Below are 20,707 nucleotides of genomic sequence, written 5' to 3'. Positions count from 1 at the left end.
TCATCCCCAATTATCGTAAACGTTTGATTTCAGTTATCGCTGCCGAAGATGGCCCAACTCGCTATAACAGGGGTCAGCAACCTATGACACGCGTGCCAGCAGTGGCACGCGAGGGGTTTACCAGCGGCACGCAAGCGCATGGCAAAGTAATAATGAATTTTTTAATTAAATGCACATTTTTACCTGAAATTTAGATATTTTCATTGTGCGCTGTGTTGTTTAGCGGCTTTACAGTCGCGGCCCTCCTCCCCCTCTGTGTGTAAGCGTGTGTCTGCGCGGTGCCTCGCAGAAGAGGAAAGATCTGTGTTTTAACCCTCCCACAGAAACAAGGGCGCGCGATAAATGAACGAATCACGACAGCTCCTCCAGCGAAAAAAATCTCGTTCTTTTCAGCCAGTCTGGACAGATGACCGAAGCTTTGTGCAAAAAATGACCGTGCTGTTTGTGCATTATGCCTCGAGAGCGTTGTACCTCGCACGTCAAGTGTTAAACATCATTACGAGACGAAACATGAACATGAATTCAAGAACGAGTCTGGCAAGGCGGAGACATTAAAACGCGTTGTTTCCAGGTACGGCAAACAAACACATACCCTGAAAACCTTTGTCACTGCTACACACACCACCACTGAAGCAAGCTATCACATTGCTCATGCATGGCAAAGCGCGGAAAACCATTTACTGATGGCGAATATATTAAAGGTGTTTGTGTGGGTTTCAAGTTTTGATAGTTTCTGAAATAAGATTTCATTGATGAATGGTATGCTAGCTGTCCATATCATTTGTTTTTTTATTGTAGTTCATTGTTGATGAAAAATGGTTGAAGTCATGGATGTCTACAGGCCTTTCCACATGTTGCTCACATTCATTTTTTAGTTTGTTGATGAACAAGAATAGTGGAAGATAAAATTGGTCACTTATACGATTTCAATGTATATCCATGTGGACTGGGGTAAAATGACAGCACTGTTGGATATACAAAAATGATTGTGCGAGTCATTAATCAAGGTGTGGCACACTGATTTACAAGGACATTTGAAAGTGGCACTCCACACCGAAAAGGTTGCTGACCCCTGCGCTATAAGGTAGAGGGGGGAATCACTTTTTTGCACGGGGTTTGATTCTATTCGTGGGTTGTCTCTGTGTAATATTAAAATTAGTTGGATGAACCTAAACCTTTTTGAAATCAAGGAGCGGGGCTATCACTTTTTCACTTTTACACAACAGACAACACTGAAATATTTCTTATACTAAGAGCTGATAATTAAACAGAGTTTGATATAACAACAAGAAATGAAGAAATAAGTCACCTCTCCATTTTCCAGAGGAACGATTCGGGAGTATTCAGTCGTACAAACAACGTCATTGTCATTGGAGATTCTCTCAATGGTTTTCTGTCCAAAGCGCTCGATGCAATCTCGCTTGGAAGCTACCCAAGGACACACGGACAGGCAAATGGTCAGTAAAAATGAATTCAGGCTGATTAAAAAGATGAAAACATAACACAATTAGTACTCACAGGAGAAATACTGCCATGGCTGGTAGGTTTGTCCAAAGTCCACTGACCTTTCCAGGACCCACAAGTCCGGTCGAGGAGAGTTGGCGAACTTGATGAGTACATAGGCCACATGGAAGACCTGCGTACACACATCAGTGAAATTATTTTCATTATGACGAGCAGAGATGGGTATCCTTTGCATTTCAACCAGTCATCTTCCAATTATTGGTATCTGCAAATCAATCATGGGACTGAACAGTCAGAATGTTCATGGGCTAGCTTGTTGTTCTGCTCGCAGAGCCTGTTAAGATAAGCAGTGGGGCTTTAAATATGCTACATGTGCTTCATTTATTGATTTGAGTTATACGATTTTTTTTTTTTATTGTTTATAAAGGGCTAGAATTTACGCGATTATTTTAATCTACCGTATTTTCCGCACTATAAGGCGCACCTAAAAGCCTTTATTTTTTTCAAAAGCTGACCATGCGCCTTATTTATGGATCAATATTAATTCGCAAAGTCTTGCAACTAACTTGCAGCCGCCGACTAGATTTTCCCCCGAACGCCAAGTAGTCCGCGGTGTATGCTGGGATTTATTTACCGGCGTTTCATTGGCTAACCAATGTGTCAATCATCATTTGAATGGATCACTATTGGCTAAAGTTATTCGGAGGTCAAGGGGAGGATCCTTTTTATCATTTACAGGCTGGCATTGGCTTGAACGGCAAAACAAAGCCTGCAATTGGCCAAAAAAGACGTGTCAGTCATCAGTTGAATCGATCACTATTAACCAAAGTTGTTCGGAGGTCAAGGGGCGGATCCTTTTTATTATTTACAGGCTGGCATTGGCTTGAACGGCAAAACAAAGCCTGCAATTGGCCGAAAAAGATGAATGCGTATAGCCCGTGGCTGACGGCATACAGAAAGCATTTTTTTTACTATTTTGTATTTGTAAATATTTTATTCTCCTGGATTTACTAAACTCGCGGATATAAGAGGACCACGGCTGCACATTATTATGAACACAACGACTTCGGTGAGCTACTCCGGCTATATATATTATCTCTGTATCTTGTTTCAGACTGAACTCGATGTTTCTGTGATAAGCGATGCAAATAATGGATGGAATGGAGTGTCTATTTTTAAATTAAACTAAATTCCAAGTGTTTATTGTCATATATACAGTAAAGTTGCGAGCAAAAAAGAAAAAAGAAACTAAGGAATGGTTGGCATTTCTTGAATCCCAAGACTTGAACCTTCCGAATGATATTTGGAACGATGCATTTGAGTGACATCATACGGACACCGCATCCGCACGTGTTCTCGACACGTATTTGCGTCTTTGCAAGCTTTGGGAATGTTAAGGGGGTAATCAGTTGGACTGAATCATCTGACTGTTTTGTCGACGTTCCCATTGTAGCGCCTTATAATCCGGTGCGTCTTATGTATGTCAAAAATAGGACCAAAAACTATTTTTTCGGGGTGCGCCCTATAACCCGGTGCGCCTTATAGTGCGGAAAATACGGTACTTTAAAAATATATATTTTTTTGTTTATAAGCATGGACTTTGATAATTTGATGATGTGATTGGTAGTTAAAAGAAATCAGGAAATACGACGTTGCTACAGTTACTCAATACTTGAGTCATTTTTCCACCAAGTACTTTTTTACTTTAATTCAAATAGGTATTTGGATAACTACTTTTACATCTACTCCAGTGATATTCTGAAGTAACAACCAAAAAATTTCCACTCGGAAAGAGGGAAGTTATAACTTCACGGGCTGTAGTTAATTCAAAATGCCAAAGGTGAGAACCACCAGGAAAAGTATGTGTGTGTCTGTGTGCGGAGTCAAACTTTGGAACAATTTACAAGACGAGATCAAACAAAGTCCAAATATTCAGGTGTTCAAATTTAAATCCAATAAAACATTACTGGCAGAATACACAGATGAAAAAAATGGGGTATGAGTGATACTAGAGATTGGAAATACTGCGTTTAAAACTATAGTTAACCTTGTTGTTATTGTTACTATTATTATATCATAACTGTTATTATTGCTATGGTTATTATCATCGGTGTCACAATGATATTTAGTGACTAGTAGCATTATAACGTTAATAGATGGGTACTACAATGATTAGTATATAACAAATGTGACTATTGTTATTATTATAATTATTGATATCTGACCGACGTAATATGTACCGTATTTTCCGCACTATAAGGCGCACTGTGTTATAAGGCGCACCTTCAGTGAATGATATATTTTAAAACTTTTCCATACATAAGGCGCACCGCATTATAAGGCGCTACAGTGGAGACTGTAGTTACGTTATGCAACCATTAGATGGTGCCGCGCTAAAACAAACAGTCAGATAGGTCAGTCAAACTTTATTAATAGATAACAAACGAGCTTTCCACAACTCCATTCACTCCCAAAATGAATAAACAGCCGTTTTATTATTTTCTCTGAGGTAAAGCATTTTCGTGACACATCTTTAACATCTTTGAACAACAGCAAGGCATAACATTTTACTTTTCCTCCATTTACTCAACACGCAAAAAAATGTCGGATACTGTTATGGTAAATTAAACGTTCTTCTTCTACGCGAAAAATTTAGTCGGTGGCTGCTTCTTAGTTGCGTGACCTTGTAATTCAATATTGATCCATATATAAGGCGCACCGGATTATAAGGCGCATAGTCAGCTTTAAAAAAAAAAAATCAGATTTTATGTGCGCCTTATAGTGCGGAAAATACGGTATATCCCTGAGGTTTTGTTATATTAGACACAAAAGAAGGGGTCTGTAAAATATATTTAATAGGAAGATGAAGGTGTAGGGAAAATAATCGTATGCTTCTTACTACCCCCATTTCGAACATGTTATGTTCACATTATTTTTGCCCTGTTTTTATTTTATAATGTTCGAAATCAAGTTTTCATTCATTCATTCATTAAGCAGTACTTTTACTTGAGTCAAATTGTTGGCTACTCTACCCACCGCTGCATATAAGTTACCTGGCTGTCGGTTGCATATCAAAAAAAGAGTGACGTGTCTGATTCAGGACGACATCTAAAAATTGACAATGCAAAATAGGAACTGGAGGGAAAACGGCAAGTGAGAAAGAGAAATATGTGAGGTGCGATAGCTTCTATTTACACACAAGTTAAAAGCTTTGGATAAAATGAGTGATTGCATATGTGTAGATCTACTTGAGGGGGGGACAAGTCAAGTAGAAATCCTGCCCCCTTCAATGCTCCTTTGTGTGTCTCTTGTCTTATCTCCATGGTTACTAAGGGGAGCGGGAATGTGCTGCCACCAAGGAATGTCCACAAACTACAATCATTAAAACAACCAGGGGCTGTTATCTCGCACCCACTCTCAGAAAAAGGGGAGAGAAAAGTTCCACCTGTAATAAAACATTCCGTGGTGGAAAGCAGCTTGGACATGTCCTCATTACTTGCAGTTGAAAACGCAAGGCTGATAATAAGTTTCCAAATGTATGAAAAAAAGCCTAAAAAATTGACTCAGAACTGTTGATTTTGTATCTTTTTTTTGTTTTAAATCGTATTATAAACATATTAGCTCCGAAAACATAATACATGAAGACGTCCCACGCACTAGGGGTGAGATATTAAGCGCGTGTCACAATCCTGCACTCAGGTTTGGTTTCCTTTCTCTCTCTCTCTCTCGCCCTTATTTGGTCACTCACTTCCTACCTCTAATTTCCACCCAACACCTGGTGTCACGTCTCCTGATTACCCTCCAATGACAACTCTCCCTCTTCACTATTTAAACACTGTTTCCTTGGTGCTAATTTGATGCCTTCATGTCACATACCTAGCACTCTTGTCCAAGCGTTTTGTCATTTTAATGTACAAAACCCTTGTCTGCTTTTCCGGAGTACTGCCTTACCAACTCTTGGATTGTTGCCCTCACTATTTGGACCCCATGGAACACAGACCCCGCACCTTTATCCTTGACCACGATTATCGCTTGGCTACTTGACTTTCTGCGTACCAAACCCTGCCTGAAAAAAATGAACCAGTGTTTCTGCACTGTGCTTCCTCATCACCGAGTGGGTTCCTGACCCGGCCAAGGCACGAAATCTCTATTTTTGCATTCATACAAGCATGGTAGCTGCCTAGTTATCACATCTGCCTCAGGGTTTAGAGGTCTCAAGTTCTATTCCAGGTACCGGCCTTCCTGTGTGGAGTTTGTATTTCTGCCATGCCTTTCATTTAAACATTCCTCCTGCATTCCAAAAACATTAATACGGGTTGATTGGCGAGTCAAAAATTGTCCAAGGTATAAAGGGGTGCGTATTGATTGTAATTCTCTCGAGTCCATGGATCGGGAACCTAGCTCGTGACTTTATTGAGTAATCTTGGTGAATGGAATCAGCAGAGTCAAAGAGAAATCTCCAAAAACATGCAGGGCTTGTGGCCCTTGAGGACCGGATTGCCCACCTGTCCTAGTCCAGTTTGCTAAAACTCTGAACACACACTATCAAGTTCCTACACACACTGCTCACTCAATATAGAGTTTCTAGCAGTATCGTGTAGACCCTTCTATCTACCGAGCGAGCTAACTGTGGTCATTGTGCCTTCTGTTTACGTTCCACCGGATGCTAACGTTCAACTGGATGCTAACGTTAGCATAGCGCTAAATCTCCTGCCCGCTGCTATCAATAAACAGAAGCTTGCACACCCCAAAGGAGCTGTTATCGTCGCTGGCGACTTTAATCGGGCTTGTTTAAGGGCTGTACTTCCCAAATCCATTCAATACGTGGACTGAACAATTAGCGAAAAAAACACTGGACCGTGTGTACAGTAAGATCAAACATCTAGTTGGATCTGCCCATCTCTGTCTGTCCCTCACCCCCTCATACACCCCCCCTCCGGAGGAAAACAAAGCCTATACAACAAGGACAGTACAAACATCTTCTTTGTTCCTTTATCTCTTTGTTTTCCTTACATCCTCACTGTAAAATGTGGAGCTGGAGTGCCACGTCTAATTTCGTTGTCACAATATATCCCATGTTGTAACAATGACAATAAAGGTATATTCTATTATATTCTATTCTAATACAGCTCCATGGGAAGATTTTAGAAAGTATTAGTCCCTGAAATTATTATTTTGATCCTTAAACCAGCTCAGTAGCCTAGATGGTAAGGCGCCCGCTTTGAGACTGGGAGGTTCGGGTTCGCGCCCCGGCCGAGTCATTCCTAAGACTTAAAAAGTGGTCGGCGGCGCCCTCTGTTGGCTGCGGCTGCATCGGCTCGCTACAACGGGTCAGGTGCAATCGACATTTCGTTCTGTGTACATTGTTACACAGAATGACAATACAAGGAAATTATTATTATTATTATTATTAAAGCTCCAATGTGTAATATTTGACCACTAGAATGCATTGTGAGGTCTGGTCAGGGCAAGTGATACACGGCAAAGCTTTGTGGCAGGACCAGACAGACATGGTTCAGACTTAAATGGGGATGAAGAAACATAATGTCTCACCTTTGATTATTTTAATATAAATCAACGTGGGTATGGTAGTTGTGTTTTTGACTAGTATTCAAATCAATCTTTTTTTATTGGATGAAAGATTTTTTTGTACCACTTGGAGGCACCAATATCACTGTTCCTTTAAATCAAGTTACTAATGACCAAACTGCATTCTCAAAGAATGAAACATGGGGCGACGTTGGAGAGGAATAGGGGATGGGAGAGATAAAATACAGCCTGGAGAGGGATGGGCCCCACCAGGCTGTTCTTGCTCAAAACACACCACGATGATTATTGGTCCAGCTCACTGTCATCAGTTGTTTTCAAACACTACCCTGAACCTAGACAAATGTAATATCACCCATAGTGACTCGGTCAAAAATCTAGGTGTTATATTTGATCCTAATCTGTCGTTTCAGTTACACGTGAAAAATATTAGTAGAATAGCTTTCTACCACCTCCGTAATATTGCGAAGATTCGTTCGATGCTGTCCCAAACAGATGCAGAGGATTTAATTCATGCGTTTATTGCTTCTCTGCTTGATTACTGTAATGCATTGCTTTCCGGTCTCCCGATGTCTAGCATTAAAAGTTTACAGCTAGTTCAGAATGTGGCAGCTAGACTTTTGACTAAGACCAAAAAGTTTGAGCATATTACTCCTGTATTGGCCAACTTGCACTGGCTCCCAGTCCACTTAAGATGCGACTTTAAGGTTCTCTTATTAACATATAAATGTTTGCATGGGCTTGCACCCTCTTATCTCTCTGATTTGATTTCCCCCTATGTTCCTGCACGGAGTCTGCGCTCGGAAAATGCCGGTCTACTTGTGACTCCGGGAGCCAAGAAGTCTGCAGGCTCGAGAGCGTTCTCCATCCGGGCCCCGGTGTTATGGAACGCCCTGCCTCCGGAGATAAGATCTGCAACCTCAACGCAAGTTTTTAAATGGAGGCTTAAGAAACACTTCTATTCCAAAGCTTATAATTGATGTCTACCTCATATTCTGTATTGTCCTGTCTTTTTCCGACTGCCTGCCTGGCTGATACGAAGGAGAAGGACGATCTGAGATGAGTCAGCAGACCAGCGTCTGACCTAAAGCATGTCAACCCCTGCATTTACCAGCTGGCAGAGATGGGAAGCTGCGTCGTGGCAGTCATAGACTTTCTGGACTAGTTTACAGGCTGGGGGCGTCGTTGGTGTCATGCTCTTTCCGGACATTTTCAACATCTTACCTAGTGTTTACCATTCTGTGTACAGTAATGCTAATCTTAATTCACCCTGGTCAATCCTGGAAGGGGGATTACCACATGTGAGGTCCTTTCTCAAGGTTTCCTTTTTTTCCTCACACTGAGGTTTTTGAGTTGTTCCTTGCCCGCATGCTGGTTTAAAATCAGGTCATTGTGCAATTTTGTAATTGTAATCCTGTGCAGTCCTTTGAGACATTTTTGTGATTAAGGCTTATATAAATAAATGTGACTTGACTTGACTTGAGAAGTGGTGCCCCTAGGACCCTAGCGGTTAGGGGATCTGTGAACTTTAAAGACAATTGAATCAAGGGACAACCGTACTTGGAGAACTTCATAGAACAGACAACGCTGCATTGGAGAGAGTGGTACGTTCCAAAGACGTAAAAGAAAGGTGGAAAAATGTGCGAAGAAGTTTGTGTGCAGGTCCATGTGTAATGACAGGGACGATGTTCCTGTAATCACCACATTCGTGTTCCAGGTGTCCATGTTCACGTCGAACATGCTACAACGAGACAACAAATGCACCTATTTTCTTCTCAGCTACACCCACTAGACAAAACACACGTAAGGATAGGGGTTGTCGAGACAAGAATGGAAAAATTGTGAACTGAATTCACACGATTGTGGAAACAGACTTCTCGGGAGGGACCATGGATGACTTCATCTTCTGTCATCACCATCTCAGCATTTCATAGAGATTGACAGTGCTGTCTTTCTGGGTGTCAGTTCTAGATTCCTGGAGGATTTCTCACATAGGTATGCGGCTGTTTGTGTGTAGGTGTATGTGTGTTTGTACAACTATACATAAGATATAATTAAGCCAGCGCTGGGAAAACCGGAGGAAGAGCAGCAGGAACATCACAAGAAATGGAGATAAGAACATTCCAAGTTAGGAAAGCTAGGATGCTGGTTCTTTTCAGTGACAAAGAGGAAGTGATAGCAAGAGTGGGAGGAGTCACACCTGCGGCATTCAATCTGGGCTCATGTCGGGGTTTCTGTCAACACGTATTTTCCAAAACAATCTCGGCTGGTAGGCACTCCACATCATCACATCCAGGGCAAGAGAAAAATCCATTGTGACCTTATTTCCACAGGACTTCTAAAGTGTTACTCAAACAAGGCCTTTTGTGTACAAAAAAAACTAAAAAAGAACCAGGGACTGTCATTATTATTACATGCCAGATAAGTTACCAGTAGGTGCAGTAGATTCTCAGAAAACCAACAAGACCGAGGATTCATAATAGGCCCACTCTGAAGACTGTGCAATTGGGCAAATAGTTCAATAAGGTGTGTTCAAAAAAAATTATGTCTGCTGTTGAGTGTAAAAACTCAAAACGATTTTGTATTTCCCAAAAAAGTCAGATTTAGCAATCCTAATATTTAGTTGCATGACCGCAGTTTTTTTTTATAACTGCTTCAAATCTGAGTCAACCTTTCAGTTTTTATTTCTCTCCAAAATTGCTTAAAACATTCCATAATCCATTCAACTTTCTTGGTTTTGCCACACAAACAGCATTTTTGATATCACCCCACATATTCTCCATTAGATTGAGATTTGGGGATTAGGCTGGCAACTCCATAACATTAATTTTATTGGTTTGGAACTCGTCTACTGGTGTGTTTGGGGTCATTGTCTTTTTGAAACACCCATCTCAAGGGCATAAAGCAAAATAACCTCTTCAAGTATCTTGACATACACAAACTGATCCATGATCCCTGGTATGCGATAAATAGGCCCAACACCAGGGTAAGAGAAACATGCCCAGACCATGATACTTGCACCACCATGCTTTACTGTCTTCAGTGTGTACTGAGGTTTGAATTCAGAGTATGGAGGTCGTCTCACACAAGGTCTGTGGCCCCTGGACCCAAAAAGGACAATTTTACTTTCATAAGTCCACAAAATGTTCCTCCATTTTTTTAGGCCAGTTGATGTGTTCTTTGGCGGATTGTAACCTCTTCTGCACATGCCTTTTTTTAACAGGGACTTTGTGAGGGATTCTTAAAAATTAATCTGCTTCAAGCAGACATCTTCCAACTATCACGACACTTACAGGTAACAACAGACTGTGTTTGATCGGCCTGGAGCTGATCATTGGCTGAGCCTTTGCCAGTTTGATTATTCATTGGTCCATTTTAATTATTTATTAAAACTGTTTGATTTAGTGGAATTTTCCATTTCACAACTAGTATTTACAGTAAACAGAGAGCATCCAAAAATATTTATACGTAAAGAAGGAAGCTATACCATGAGGGTATGTGGTAACTTTTAGATCCAACTTGTGAGATCACCAGGAAAAGTATGTGTGTGTCTGTATGTGGAGTGACACTTTGGAACACAGTATAGGACGAAGTGACCAAATATTCACCTGTTCAAATCCACATACAAAGAAACAATATTGTCAAAATATAGAGGAAGAAAATAGGGTCTGAACGATAGAAAATCATGACCAATATTTTGGTTGCTATTATATTGCTATCACCATAATATTATGCAAATTTATCACAATCTGGATCTATATTTATAAACAATGAGGTGACTAAATATGTTGGTGAAAAACAAACAAAAACTAAATAACTGGGAATACAATCACATAGACATACATCTTAATAAGAACACAAAACAGTCACGTACTGCACATCTCATAGTTAGGGCAGACAAGTAGGAGCTTGATCTTTCTCAAGCTCCCGTGCCTTGTCTTTTTAATGCACAGATGCTGTCTGGGGGCAGACCCCCTATACAGCAGGTCTAAAGATACTTGTATTATAGACAACTCACACCCACCAAATAGTCAGTTCTCACCATGAGCACCCATGAGAATTATTGTTGTTATACTAGATACTCTTATTATACATTATGTTGAATCTATATGAAGACCGCAATGATGATAATGATGACGGTGCCATTCATTTTCACCAACCACCTCTCATTCTTTCTTTCAAAAAGAACAATTTGGCATCCATCGCAGCTCTGGCACACATGCAAGCACACTCCTAATTCCTATTAGGGTCAAACAAGTTGCTCCACTTTCAAATCATTCAATCCAGCAAACGTTGATGCCCACCACACACTATAAGAAAAGGACGTTGCCTATGCACTCCCGCAAGCACACGCACACACTCACACTCAAAGGGCAACATGGGAAAGATTTTGGGTGTGTATTTCCCACAGGAGGTTGTTATAAAAATAAGAGTTTCTCTATGTCACAACCTTTTTGTGTTAATCATGATCATGCATGGTACAATGGTGTTCCTCCAATAACAAGCTCGACCTTCAAAAAATATTCAATGACAGGAAATACAAAACTGGCACAATATGCGAGTAAAATTGTATCCGCTTCTTGGAACAAACATTAAGGTCATTTTTACTTGGTGCATGTGAATACAAAGAGCATTTCTATAACAGGGGACTCTTAATCCACTTCAAAGGGGTCATTGGGAAAAGATTGCGTAATACAGAAGTTTTCCAGCAATAACGTCACACCTTTTTCATAGCCAAATTCAAGTACCGTAAATTCCGGACTATAAGCCGCTACTTTTTGTGTACTTTGTATTCATTGTATTCATTCTTTGTATTCAGCTTCAATCGTGGGACTCAATGACCAGGTTTAGGCTAATTTTGTGATTGTGTTACATGTTTTGATTTGGGCGCATGCAGCTTATATACAGGTGCGGCTTGTGTAAGTACAAAAATCGGTTTCCCTCTTAAAAATGTGGTGGGTGCGGCTTATAATCAGGTGCGCTCTATAGTTCGGAATTTACGGTACTTTTTAAGGACTTTCATAGCCAATTTTCCAAATTCTCCAGGACCGTTAAAAAAAATCTGTGTGAATCATGCATTTTGCAGAAAGCACAAAAATATCTGCAATATAAATATCTAGTGCCTGCATTTATCAAGACATATGATTTTTAGATAGTTTTGAGTAATTGGGTAGCTTAAATTTTCAGTTGCAGAAAGTTCATCCAATTACAATTTAGCACTGTGAAACGCTACCTAAAGTTTTACGCATGTCCCATAATTGATTTGTACTCCTTGCACTTATACACATTTCATAGTGGCCTTTAAGGAGTAACATGCACCTCTCCTCTTGGGTGTAACCCGTATGGGGGGGTTATGATAATGCCATACAAACTAATGCCAGCTGCTTATTCACAGGGGAAGAGATGCAATAGCAAAGCGAAGCCACAAGAGAGCAGTGGCTGCATCATTTTCAAGCAGACTTGAGAAACGTGGCAAAAGATTCAAGCATTTAAAAGCACTTCACCCAAAATTCAAGCACTTTTTGCTCCTTAAAAACGCAAAATGAAACTCAAGGATTTTAAAAACCCTGTATTATCCTTCCCTGGCTTGTATATGATCGAACCTGGTATAAAAGAAGTCGGTCTTAGACTTTCTCTAGATCACAGGTGTCAAACATGCGGCCCGCGGGCCGGATCAGGCCCGCCAAGGGTTTTAATCTGGCCCGCGAGACATTGCAAAATGAAGCACAATAGAATAATGAGTTGAAGTTTTAAATAAGGCCACTTGATGTCACCAAAGCCAGGTGCCACTCACAAGACAACTGTTGCGGTCCCTCTCTTTCTTCCTCTCATTTTAGGTCTTTCTCACGCTCTCTCATTTTCTTCTCACTTTTCACTCTCTCTGTCTATCTCTCTCATTCTTGCTCTCACTCTTTTTCTCTCACCCTCTCTTTCTCTATCTTTTCATTTCTCTCCTTTGCACTGTTTTTTTTCCTCACTTTAACTTTCTCTTTTTTTCCCTCTCTCTCTTTTGTCATGTCTTTTTTCTCACTTTCTCTCTACCACACTCTTTCTTTCTCCCTCTCAGTATCTCACACTCACTCATTTTCCCTGTCTTTTTCTCCTTCTCTTCTCTCATTCTTTTATTTGCTTTCTCTCTCCCTTTGTCTCGCTTTCTACCTTTCTGTGTCTTTCTCTCATTTTTGTATCCTTATTGCTCCCTTTTCTCCCTTTCTATATTGTGCTCTCTTTATTTATCTCTCCCTTTCATTTGTTTCTCTTTACTTTTCTTTTTTTCCTTTCTCTCTTTTTCACCCTCTTTCTTTCGGTATACTGTAATCCACTAGTCCGGCCCCGAGATTTTTTTTCTATTATGTGGCCCCTAGTTAAAATAAGTTTGACACCCCTGCTCTAGATCTAGTCTTTTCATAAAAGGATATACAGATCTCCCTGATCTTAGCATTAACCCTGGCTGTCAGCAAACAGAACTTTTGCTTGTAGTCATGGAAGTCCAACTTGGCTTATCTCGAGCAAAATCAGACTCCAAAACCCTACACAACAAAGGCATACCGACTCCATTTAGAACTGTGGTTGTTGACCGGGGTTTGATCAAACCTTAGGGGTTCGGTGAATCAAAATCAGTGTTGGGACAAATTCCCAGAATGCAATAACCTTTCTCTATAACAAGTACTGTAATATGTCAGTAATGACATTTTGTGACTCTACTGTTAGTACGTGCGTTACTACGTTGCTTTGCTAATTTATAGTTGTTGATCTGCATTTAGTGTCCTCTCATTGTTGAGTTGTTGTCACATATATCCCTCATCTGGTAGCTGCAATTCCTGAAGGTTGCTTTTATATATATATATATATATATATATATATATATATATATATACTGGACTGTCTCAGAAAATTAGAATATTGTGATAAAGTTCTTTATTTTCTGTAATGCAATTAAAAAAACAAAAATGTCATACATTCTGGATTCATTACACATCAACTGAACTATTTCAAGCCTTTTATTATTTTAATATTGCTGAATTTGGCTTACAGCTTAAGAAAACTCAAAAATCCTATCTCAAAATATTAGAATATCATGAAAAAGTATACAAGTAGGCTATTCAACTAATCACCTGAATCATCTAATTAACTCGAAACACCTTGCGAGGGTTTCCTGAGCCTTAAAAACACTCAGCTTGGTTCAGTAAACTAAATCACAAGTATGGGGAAGACTGCTGATCTGACTGCTGTCCAGAGGACCATCATTGATACCCTCCTGATGGAGGGTAAGACACAAAAGGAAAATTCTCAAAGAGCAGGCTGTTCACAGAGTGCAGTTTCAAAGCATATCCACAAAAAGTCTGTTGGAAGGGAAAAATGTGGCCGGAAACGCTGCACAACCAAGAGAGATGACCGCAGCCTTAACAAAATTGTGACGAAGAGCCGCTTCCAGAATTTGGGGGAGCTTCAAAGACAGTGGGCTGAAGCTGGAGTCCAGGTATCAAAAGCCACAGTTCACAGACGTGTCCGGGAAATGGGCTACAATAGCCGTATTCCCATGGTCAAGCCACTTCTGAACTCAAGACAACGGAAGAAGCGTCTGACTTGGGCTATGGAGAAGAAGCACTGAAGTTTTGAATTTCATTTGGGAGTCAAGGCGCCAGAGTCTGGAGAAAGGCTGGAGAGGAGCAAAATCCAAGTTGCTTGAAATCCAGTGTGAAGTTCCCACAGTCAGCAATGGTTTGGGGAGCCATGTCAGCTGCTGGTGTTGGTCCACTGTGTTTCATCAAGTCCAGAGTAAATGCAACTGTGTACCAAGAGATTTTAGAGCACTACATGCTTCCATCTGCTGAAAAGCTCTATGGAGATGAGGATTTCATTTTCCAGCATGATCTGGCACCTGCCCACAGTGCCAAAACCACCAGTAACTGGTGCACTGACCATGGCATCACTGTCCTTGATTGGCCTGCTAATTCCCCTGACCTGAACCCCATCGAGAATTTGTGGGGTATAGTTAAGAAGATGAAAGACACCAGACCTACAAATGCAAATGAGCTGAAGGCCGCTATCGAAGCATCCTGGGCATCAATAACACCTCAGCAATGCCACAGGCTGATTGCCTCCATGCCACGCCGGATTGATGCAGTAATCCGTGCAAAAGGATTCCCAACCAAGTACTGAGTGCATCAAAGGACATTTTCAAATGTTTGATTTAGTTTTGCTGTTATAAAATTATTTTTTTACTTGGTCTGAGGAAGTATTCTAATATTTTGAGATAGGATTTTTGAGTTTTCTTAAGCTGTAAGCCAAATTCAGCAATATTAAAATAATAAAAGGCTTGAAATAGTTCAGTTGATGTGTAATGAATCCAAATTGTATGACATTTTTGTTTTTTTAATTGCATTACAGAAAATAAAGAACTTTATCACAATATTCTAATTTTCTGAGACAGTCCAGTATACATACATATATATACAAAAAGGAACAGAGTACAATTATGGTGGCGCCATCTCAAGCAGACAAGAACAAGGACGCTGAATTTCTCCTAATGTAGATATTCTCCCTACCGTATATGCTCACATCTAAGCTGAATTTAATAAGCTAAATTTAACTATAAAGTAAAATACTGAAAGCAGAGGGTGCGCTTATAGTGGAGGGGCAGCAGTAGCTCAGGAGGTAAAGCGCTCATCTTGGGATCAAGAGGTCGTAGGTTCGATAACCCGGCGAGTGGTATGTTGAAGTGTCCATGGGCAATACACTGAATCCCTAATGCCCCTGAAGAGCAGGTAGTGGCCTTGCATGGCTGACGCTGCTATCAGTTAGTGTGTGTAAAATGGAAAATGTGAAGCACATTGACTTGAAAAGCGTTATATAAATGCAGAACATAGACATATGCTCATTTTTCGGTTTGTGTGTCACGAGTATGAAATGGTAGGCAGCATGTTGAGTGGGTAACAATTACTATTAAAGTAGAATAACTGCAACTTGTTACTTGTTTTCAGTAATGCGCACAGCACTAGTCAAGACTCACCGATTCATGTCATCAGTGGCTGCAGATGATCATGTGACATTGCTTGGCCAATCAGGGATGATCTAATTCATTTCATGTTCCATAACAAACATGAGGAGCCAAAAAGATACATGTCCAATAGGGATTCTCATATCAAAGAACAGGATTGGAGTTGGTGTCTTATCTGCAGATAGTTGCAATGCCAAGTTGAGCAACTCTAGCCTTGCACCACCAGGGAACAAGTATTTTGTGCACTGTGTTAGGTTTGTTCTGAATGGTTCGTTTTGTGCACCAGTAGAGAAATGATAAGTCTCGGATTAAAAAATAGCATATTGTGAGAAAATTCTATTCTTTTTCAGAAATGACTGCTTCGATATTGCGTGGCATGGGAGGCAATCAGCCTGTGGCACTGCTGAGGTGTTATGGAGGCCCAGGATGCTTCTATATCCACAAGGTCTCGTGTCTCTCACCGTCCCTTTTCACATTATCCCCTAGATTCTCTATGGAGTTCAGGTCATGAGAGTCGGCAGGCCAATTGAGCACAGTAACACCATGGTCTGTAAACCATTTGCCAGTGATTTTGGCATGGTGAGCAGGTTCCAGGTCGTGCTAAAAAATAAAATCGTTATCTCCATAAAGTTTTTCAGCAGATGGAAACATGAAGTCCTCCAAAATCTAATAGCAAGCTGCATCTACCCTGCCCAAGATAAAACCCAGTGCACCAATACCAGCAGCTGACAAGGCGCCTCAGACCATCACTGACTGTGGATACTTAACACTGGACAGGCGTTTTGGAATTTCCTTATCCCCAGTCTTCCTCCAGACTCTGGCACCTTGATCCTCCAACCATCCTAAAAAAGTACTTTGCTCCACTGAGCAAGAGTCCAGTGTTGCTTCTCTGTCGCCCAGGTTAGCAGTTTCTGACGCGGTGTCTGGTTCAAAAGTGGCTTGACCTGGGGAATGCGGCACCTGTAGTTCATTTCCTGCACAGTCCACTGTTTCCTCAGGTCCCCCAAGGTCTGGAATCGGCCATGCTCTACAATTTTCCTCAGGATCTGGTCACCTCTTCTGGTTGAGCTGCCTCACTTGTTTCTTTCCACAGACTTGCCACTGAGGTGCCTTGATATCACACTCTGGGAAGAGCCTATTCGCTCAGAGATTTCTTCTTGTGGCTTACCCTCTTGCTTGAGGGTGTCACCGGTGACCTTTTGGACAGAAGTCAGGTCAGCAGTCTTACCCATGATTGTGGTTGAGTAGTGAACCTGTCTGGGAGTTTTTAACAGCCTCAGAAATCATTTGCAATCTGTAGACTTAACTTGTTGCCTCAGATGATTAGGTCAGTAGCTCATTTAGAGCACCTAAACATGATATGCAAATTTCTTGAGATAGGAATTTGGGATTTTCTTATGCTGTATGCTAATGATTATTAAAACAATAAAAGACCTGAAATATTATAGTTGGTGTGCAATCAAGTTTTATTTTTATCATTACTCTAAACTATCACAATATGTCACAGTTGCCCTGGCGCCAAATTGGCCCCGCCCGTGTGGCCCCAGCTGCGGCTCATTGACAGATTGGCTTTCTGTCTATGTAAGCTCAGTGCTCTCATTTTACGTTTGTCAGTCCGTCAACAAACTCCTGCACCGCAAGACGTGGGTTTCTACTCGGTCCTGGTCCTGTTGGTATTCTGGGAAAATAAATTGTCCCGTTTATTTAAATTGTTCCCGTTTATTTTGTCCAGTTTCATTTCGGTTTTCAGTTTTGTTTCCGTCTATTTTTGTCGTGTTTATTATTTTTTCCAGTTTTCGTTCCCGGCTAGTTTGTCCTGTTTATTTCGATATCCTGTTTCATTATCTATCCTGTCTGTCTCGTCCTGTCCGGTATCGACCCCATCTGTCCGATATCAACTCGGGCAATTGGTATCGATCTCTTTGACCTCTGGCTTCCTATCATTTCACGCCAGACTGCTGCCTAACGTGCATGACTGCCCATTTCCCGTAAAATAAAAGGCTTGTGTGAGTAACGTCACTCGTTTGGATCCTGATCCTGTTCTGGTTCATGACACAAAATACAATTTTTTTAGAAGGACCTGTATTTACATAGAGGTTTTTTTTAACTGGTGGGGTTCGGTAGATCCAACAGGGTGAAGAACAACTCACTTAGAGTCAGGCTCATTTTCTGGCTAGCATCTAAGACCACAAAATATTACTAGAACATCTTCGCAACATTTCAAAAATTTGCCCTATGCTGTCCCAGTCTGATACTGAGATTATAAGCCATGCGTTTGTTACCTCCTGTCTCAATTACTAGAATGTACTACTCTCCGGTCTTCCCAAGTCTATGAAAAAGTACTCAAATTTCCGATTGTAAATGAAGCGGCAGCCCTCACAGTGAACTTTACTTTTTTTAATTCATCATCTGGTGAAATGGTGATTATTTTTTGGTACCAATTTATTTTATACCCCGGTCAACATTACTGGCATACCACATATTATTAACTTTCTGACAAAGGCCGGTAAAAAGTGAATCACTGCCGTAACTCGCCCCTGGGCTACACTGTGAACATGCCTGCAATACTTTTATCTATCTATGTATCTATCTATCTACCTTGGTCATATGCCTCAAAAGGGGTGACCGACAGCAAGACAAACACATACAATAACAAAGAAAATAAAAAGGGGAAAAAGTAGAAAAAAAACACACAAAAATCTTTCACCAAATGCCTAAACACCCAAACAAGTTAAGCACCTCTGCACCCAAGTCAGTCATGCTTTCGTCCCTCCAGATGAAACAGGACGCAAGAAAGCGGCCATGTCACTCAACACACAGCAGGGCCCGACAGCTTTCACTGGTTTACCCCTGACGCATCATACAGGTGCCCTACCCATCCCTTAGAACGCGTCCAAACATCCCACTATCCTTTTACAACAATCCTTTTGCAATACTTTTGTAAGGTAATTCATTTTTTGCGGCTCTGGACAAGTATGTTTTATGGTTGTTTTTGTCCAATATGGCTCCTACCTTGTAGGTTGCTGACTCCTAGTAAAAGACAGAAGCACAGAATAATTGTCTGAATCACTAGTTCTTTTAAAGCTTCCTAACAAGGCAATGTGAGACTCCGATGACATTTACCTGGAGCATTCAAAGCTCTAATTGGCATTAATTTATACCGCTCACCTGCAAATCTCCAACTCACAGTATGGGAGACTGGATTGGGTTTTTTATAGGTTAAATTTTGTCACACTTAAAATATCCCCATGCAATTTTGGAACACGAGAGGTTCAAATTACCCCCTTCCTTGTGTGCATGCTGTGGCGGGTTTACTCGCATTCCTTTGTCCTTTTCTTATTTGTAAGTGTGCGTGTGTTTGGGTGAGTTTTCCATGATGTTTAGAAACATAACACAGAGATAAAGGCAGCCTGAAAGGGAAAATTCACACAATGAATCACAGAAACATAAAAGAAATATTCCTTAAGTGGAAGTAATAAGCAGTCATCTATATAATTACTTGAGTAAAGGTAAGTGCATGCTGTGCAGAGCCTCCAAAAACAGCGAAAGAGAAGCCTGGCTGGACTTAATAATTGACATTTTAAGCCCATACCTGGCCCGAAATAAATGCCGGGTTTTGTTCAGGCCCAAGAACATAATCTCTAATATTCGTGGAGTTTACACGCGGCATAAAAACGATATAAAAACAAGATACGCGCCAACAGATTATATTACAGACGCTCCTCGCTTACGAACATTCGAGTTACAAAAAACGGTAGATACAAAAAAGAAATTTGGGATGTCCAAAAATATCCGCACATTGTTCTAAGTTAGATTTTGTATTGTGTGCACCTTTTCAGAGTACAGGACATTACTGTGGTGCTTCTTTCCGCCACTACCAGCGTGTGGCGCTGTGAGCGCTCACCCAACATCCACACTGAAGAAGAAATACGGCTTCCTCTTCCTAGTTCGTGTGTAAACATTCTATACCGTATCTCCAGCGCACTAAGAGTTTTGAAAGTTTTATTTTTTAATATCTCATGCAACAATTCAATATGGTTGGAGTAAAGTTTAAAGAAGAGGTGATTCCTTTAATTTGAAATGAAAGTGGAATAAGGAAGCTTGATGCGGTTGAGAAAATGGTTGGATCCCTTTTTTGTCCACTTTCTACTACGGAGTTGGTCATGCTTTCGTCCCTCCAAATGAAACGGGACACAAGAAAGCGGCCATGTCACTCGGGTCAGGGTGACACAACTCACCCTTCTGTTCAACAGCAGGGCCTGACAGCTGGTTTACCCCTGCCGCATCATACGGGTGCCCTCTCCATCCTTTAGAATGCTTCTAAACATCACACTATCCTTTATAGGGTCTAAAAAAACTGAAACGTAATTGTCAGTTGTCCTTAAACGACAAAGAATTTGCCCCAGAAAATTGAGTTTGCTGCCTTAATCATTCCCTACAAACCCATTAATTGAAATGCTGCATTTTGACCTATTGGGGCGTAACTGTAAAGCATTTCACATCATTTCACACCTAGGCTTTCAGTGATGGCTTTTAGTGGTGTGTCATTTGCAAACAAACCGACTCCATGGAGGTGAAAGACAGGAGCCGGCTCCCCGCCAATTAAGAGCCGGTTCCCCTCGGGAGGCTTTTTTTCCTCTTCGATTGGTTAATATGCATTTTTTGTTTTTCAGGGATTGTGTGTTGTTGACTTTA

General features: G+C 40.9%; 1 protein-coding gene across 1 annotated transcript in view; it reads right to left on the bottom strand.

The window, feature by feature from the left end:
- Positions 1 to 20,707, bottom strand: part of lama5 (laminin, alpha 5) — a 159,593-nt gene that overhangs the window by 123,168 nt on the left and 15,718 nt on the right. The window contains exons 4-5 of the mRNA XM_088330583.1: positions 1,519 to 1,636; positions 1,310 to 1,428 (exon numbers count right to left, since the gene is read on the bottom strand). Coding sequence (XP_088186709.1) covers positions 1,310 to 1,428; positions 1,519 to 1,636 — 237 coding nt within the window. The remainder of the gene's footprint in view (positions 1 to 1,309; positions 1,429 to 1,518; positions 1,637 to 20,707) is intronic.

This window comes from Urocampus carinirostris, chromosome 3, assembly GCF_059441175.1.
Source record: "Urocampus carinirostris isolate Australia breed hairy pipefish chromosome 3, RoL_Ucar_1.0, whole genome shotgun sequence".
Taxonomy (NCBI): Eukaryota; Metazoa; Chordata; class Actinopteri; order Syngnathiformes; family Syngnathidae; genus Urocampus; species Urocampus carinirostris.
This window is presented reverse-complemented; position numbering and strand designations above follow the sequence as displayed.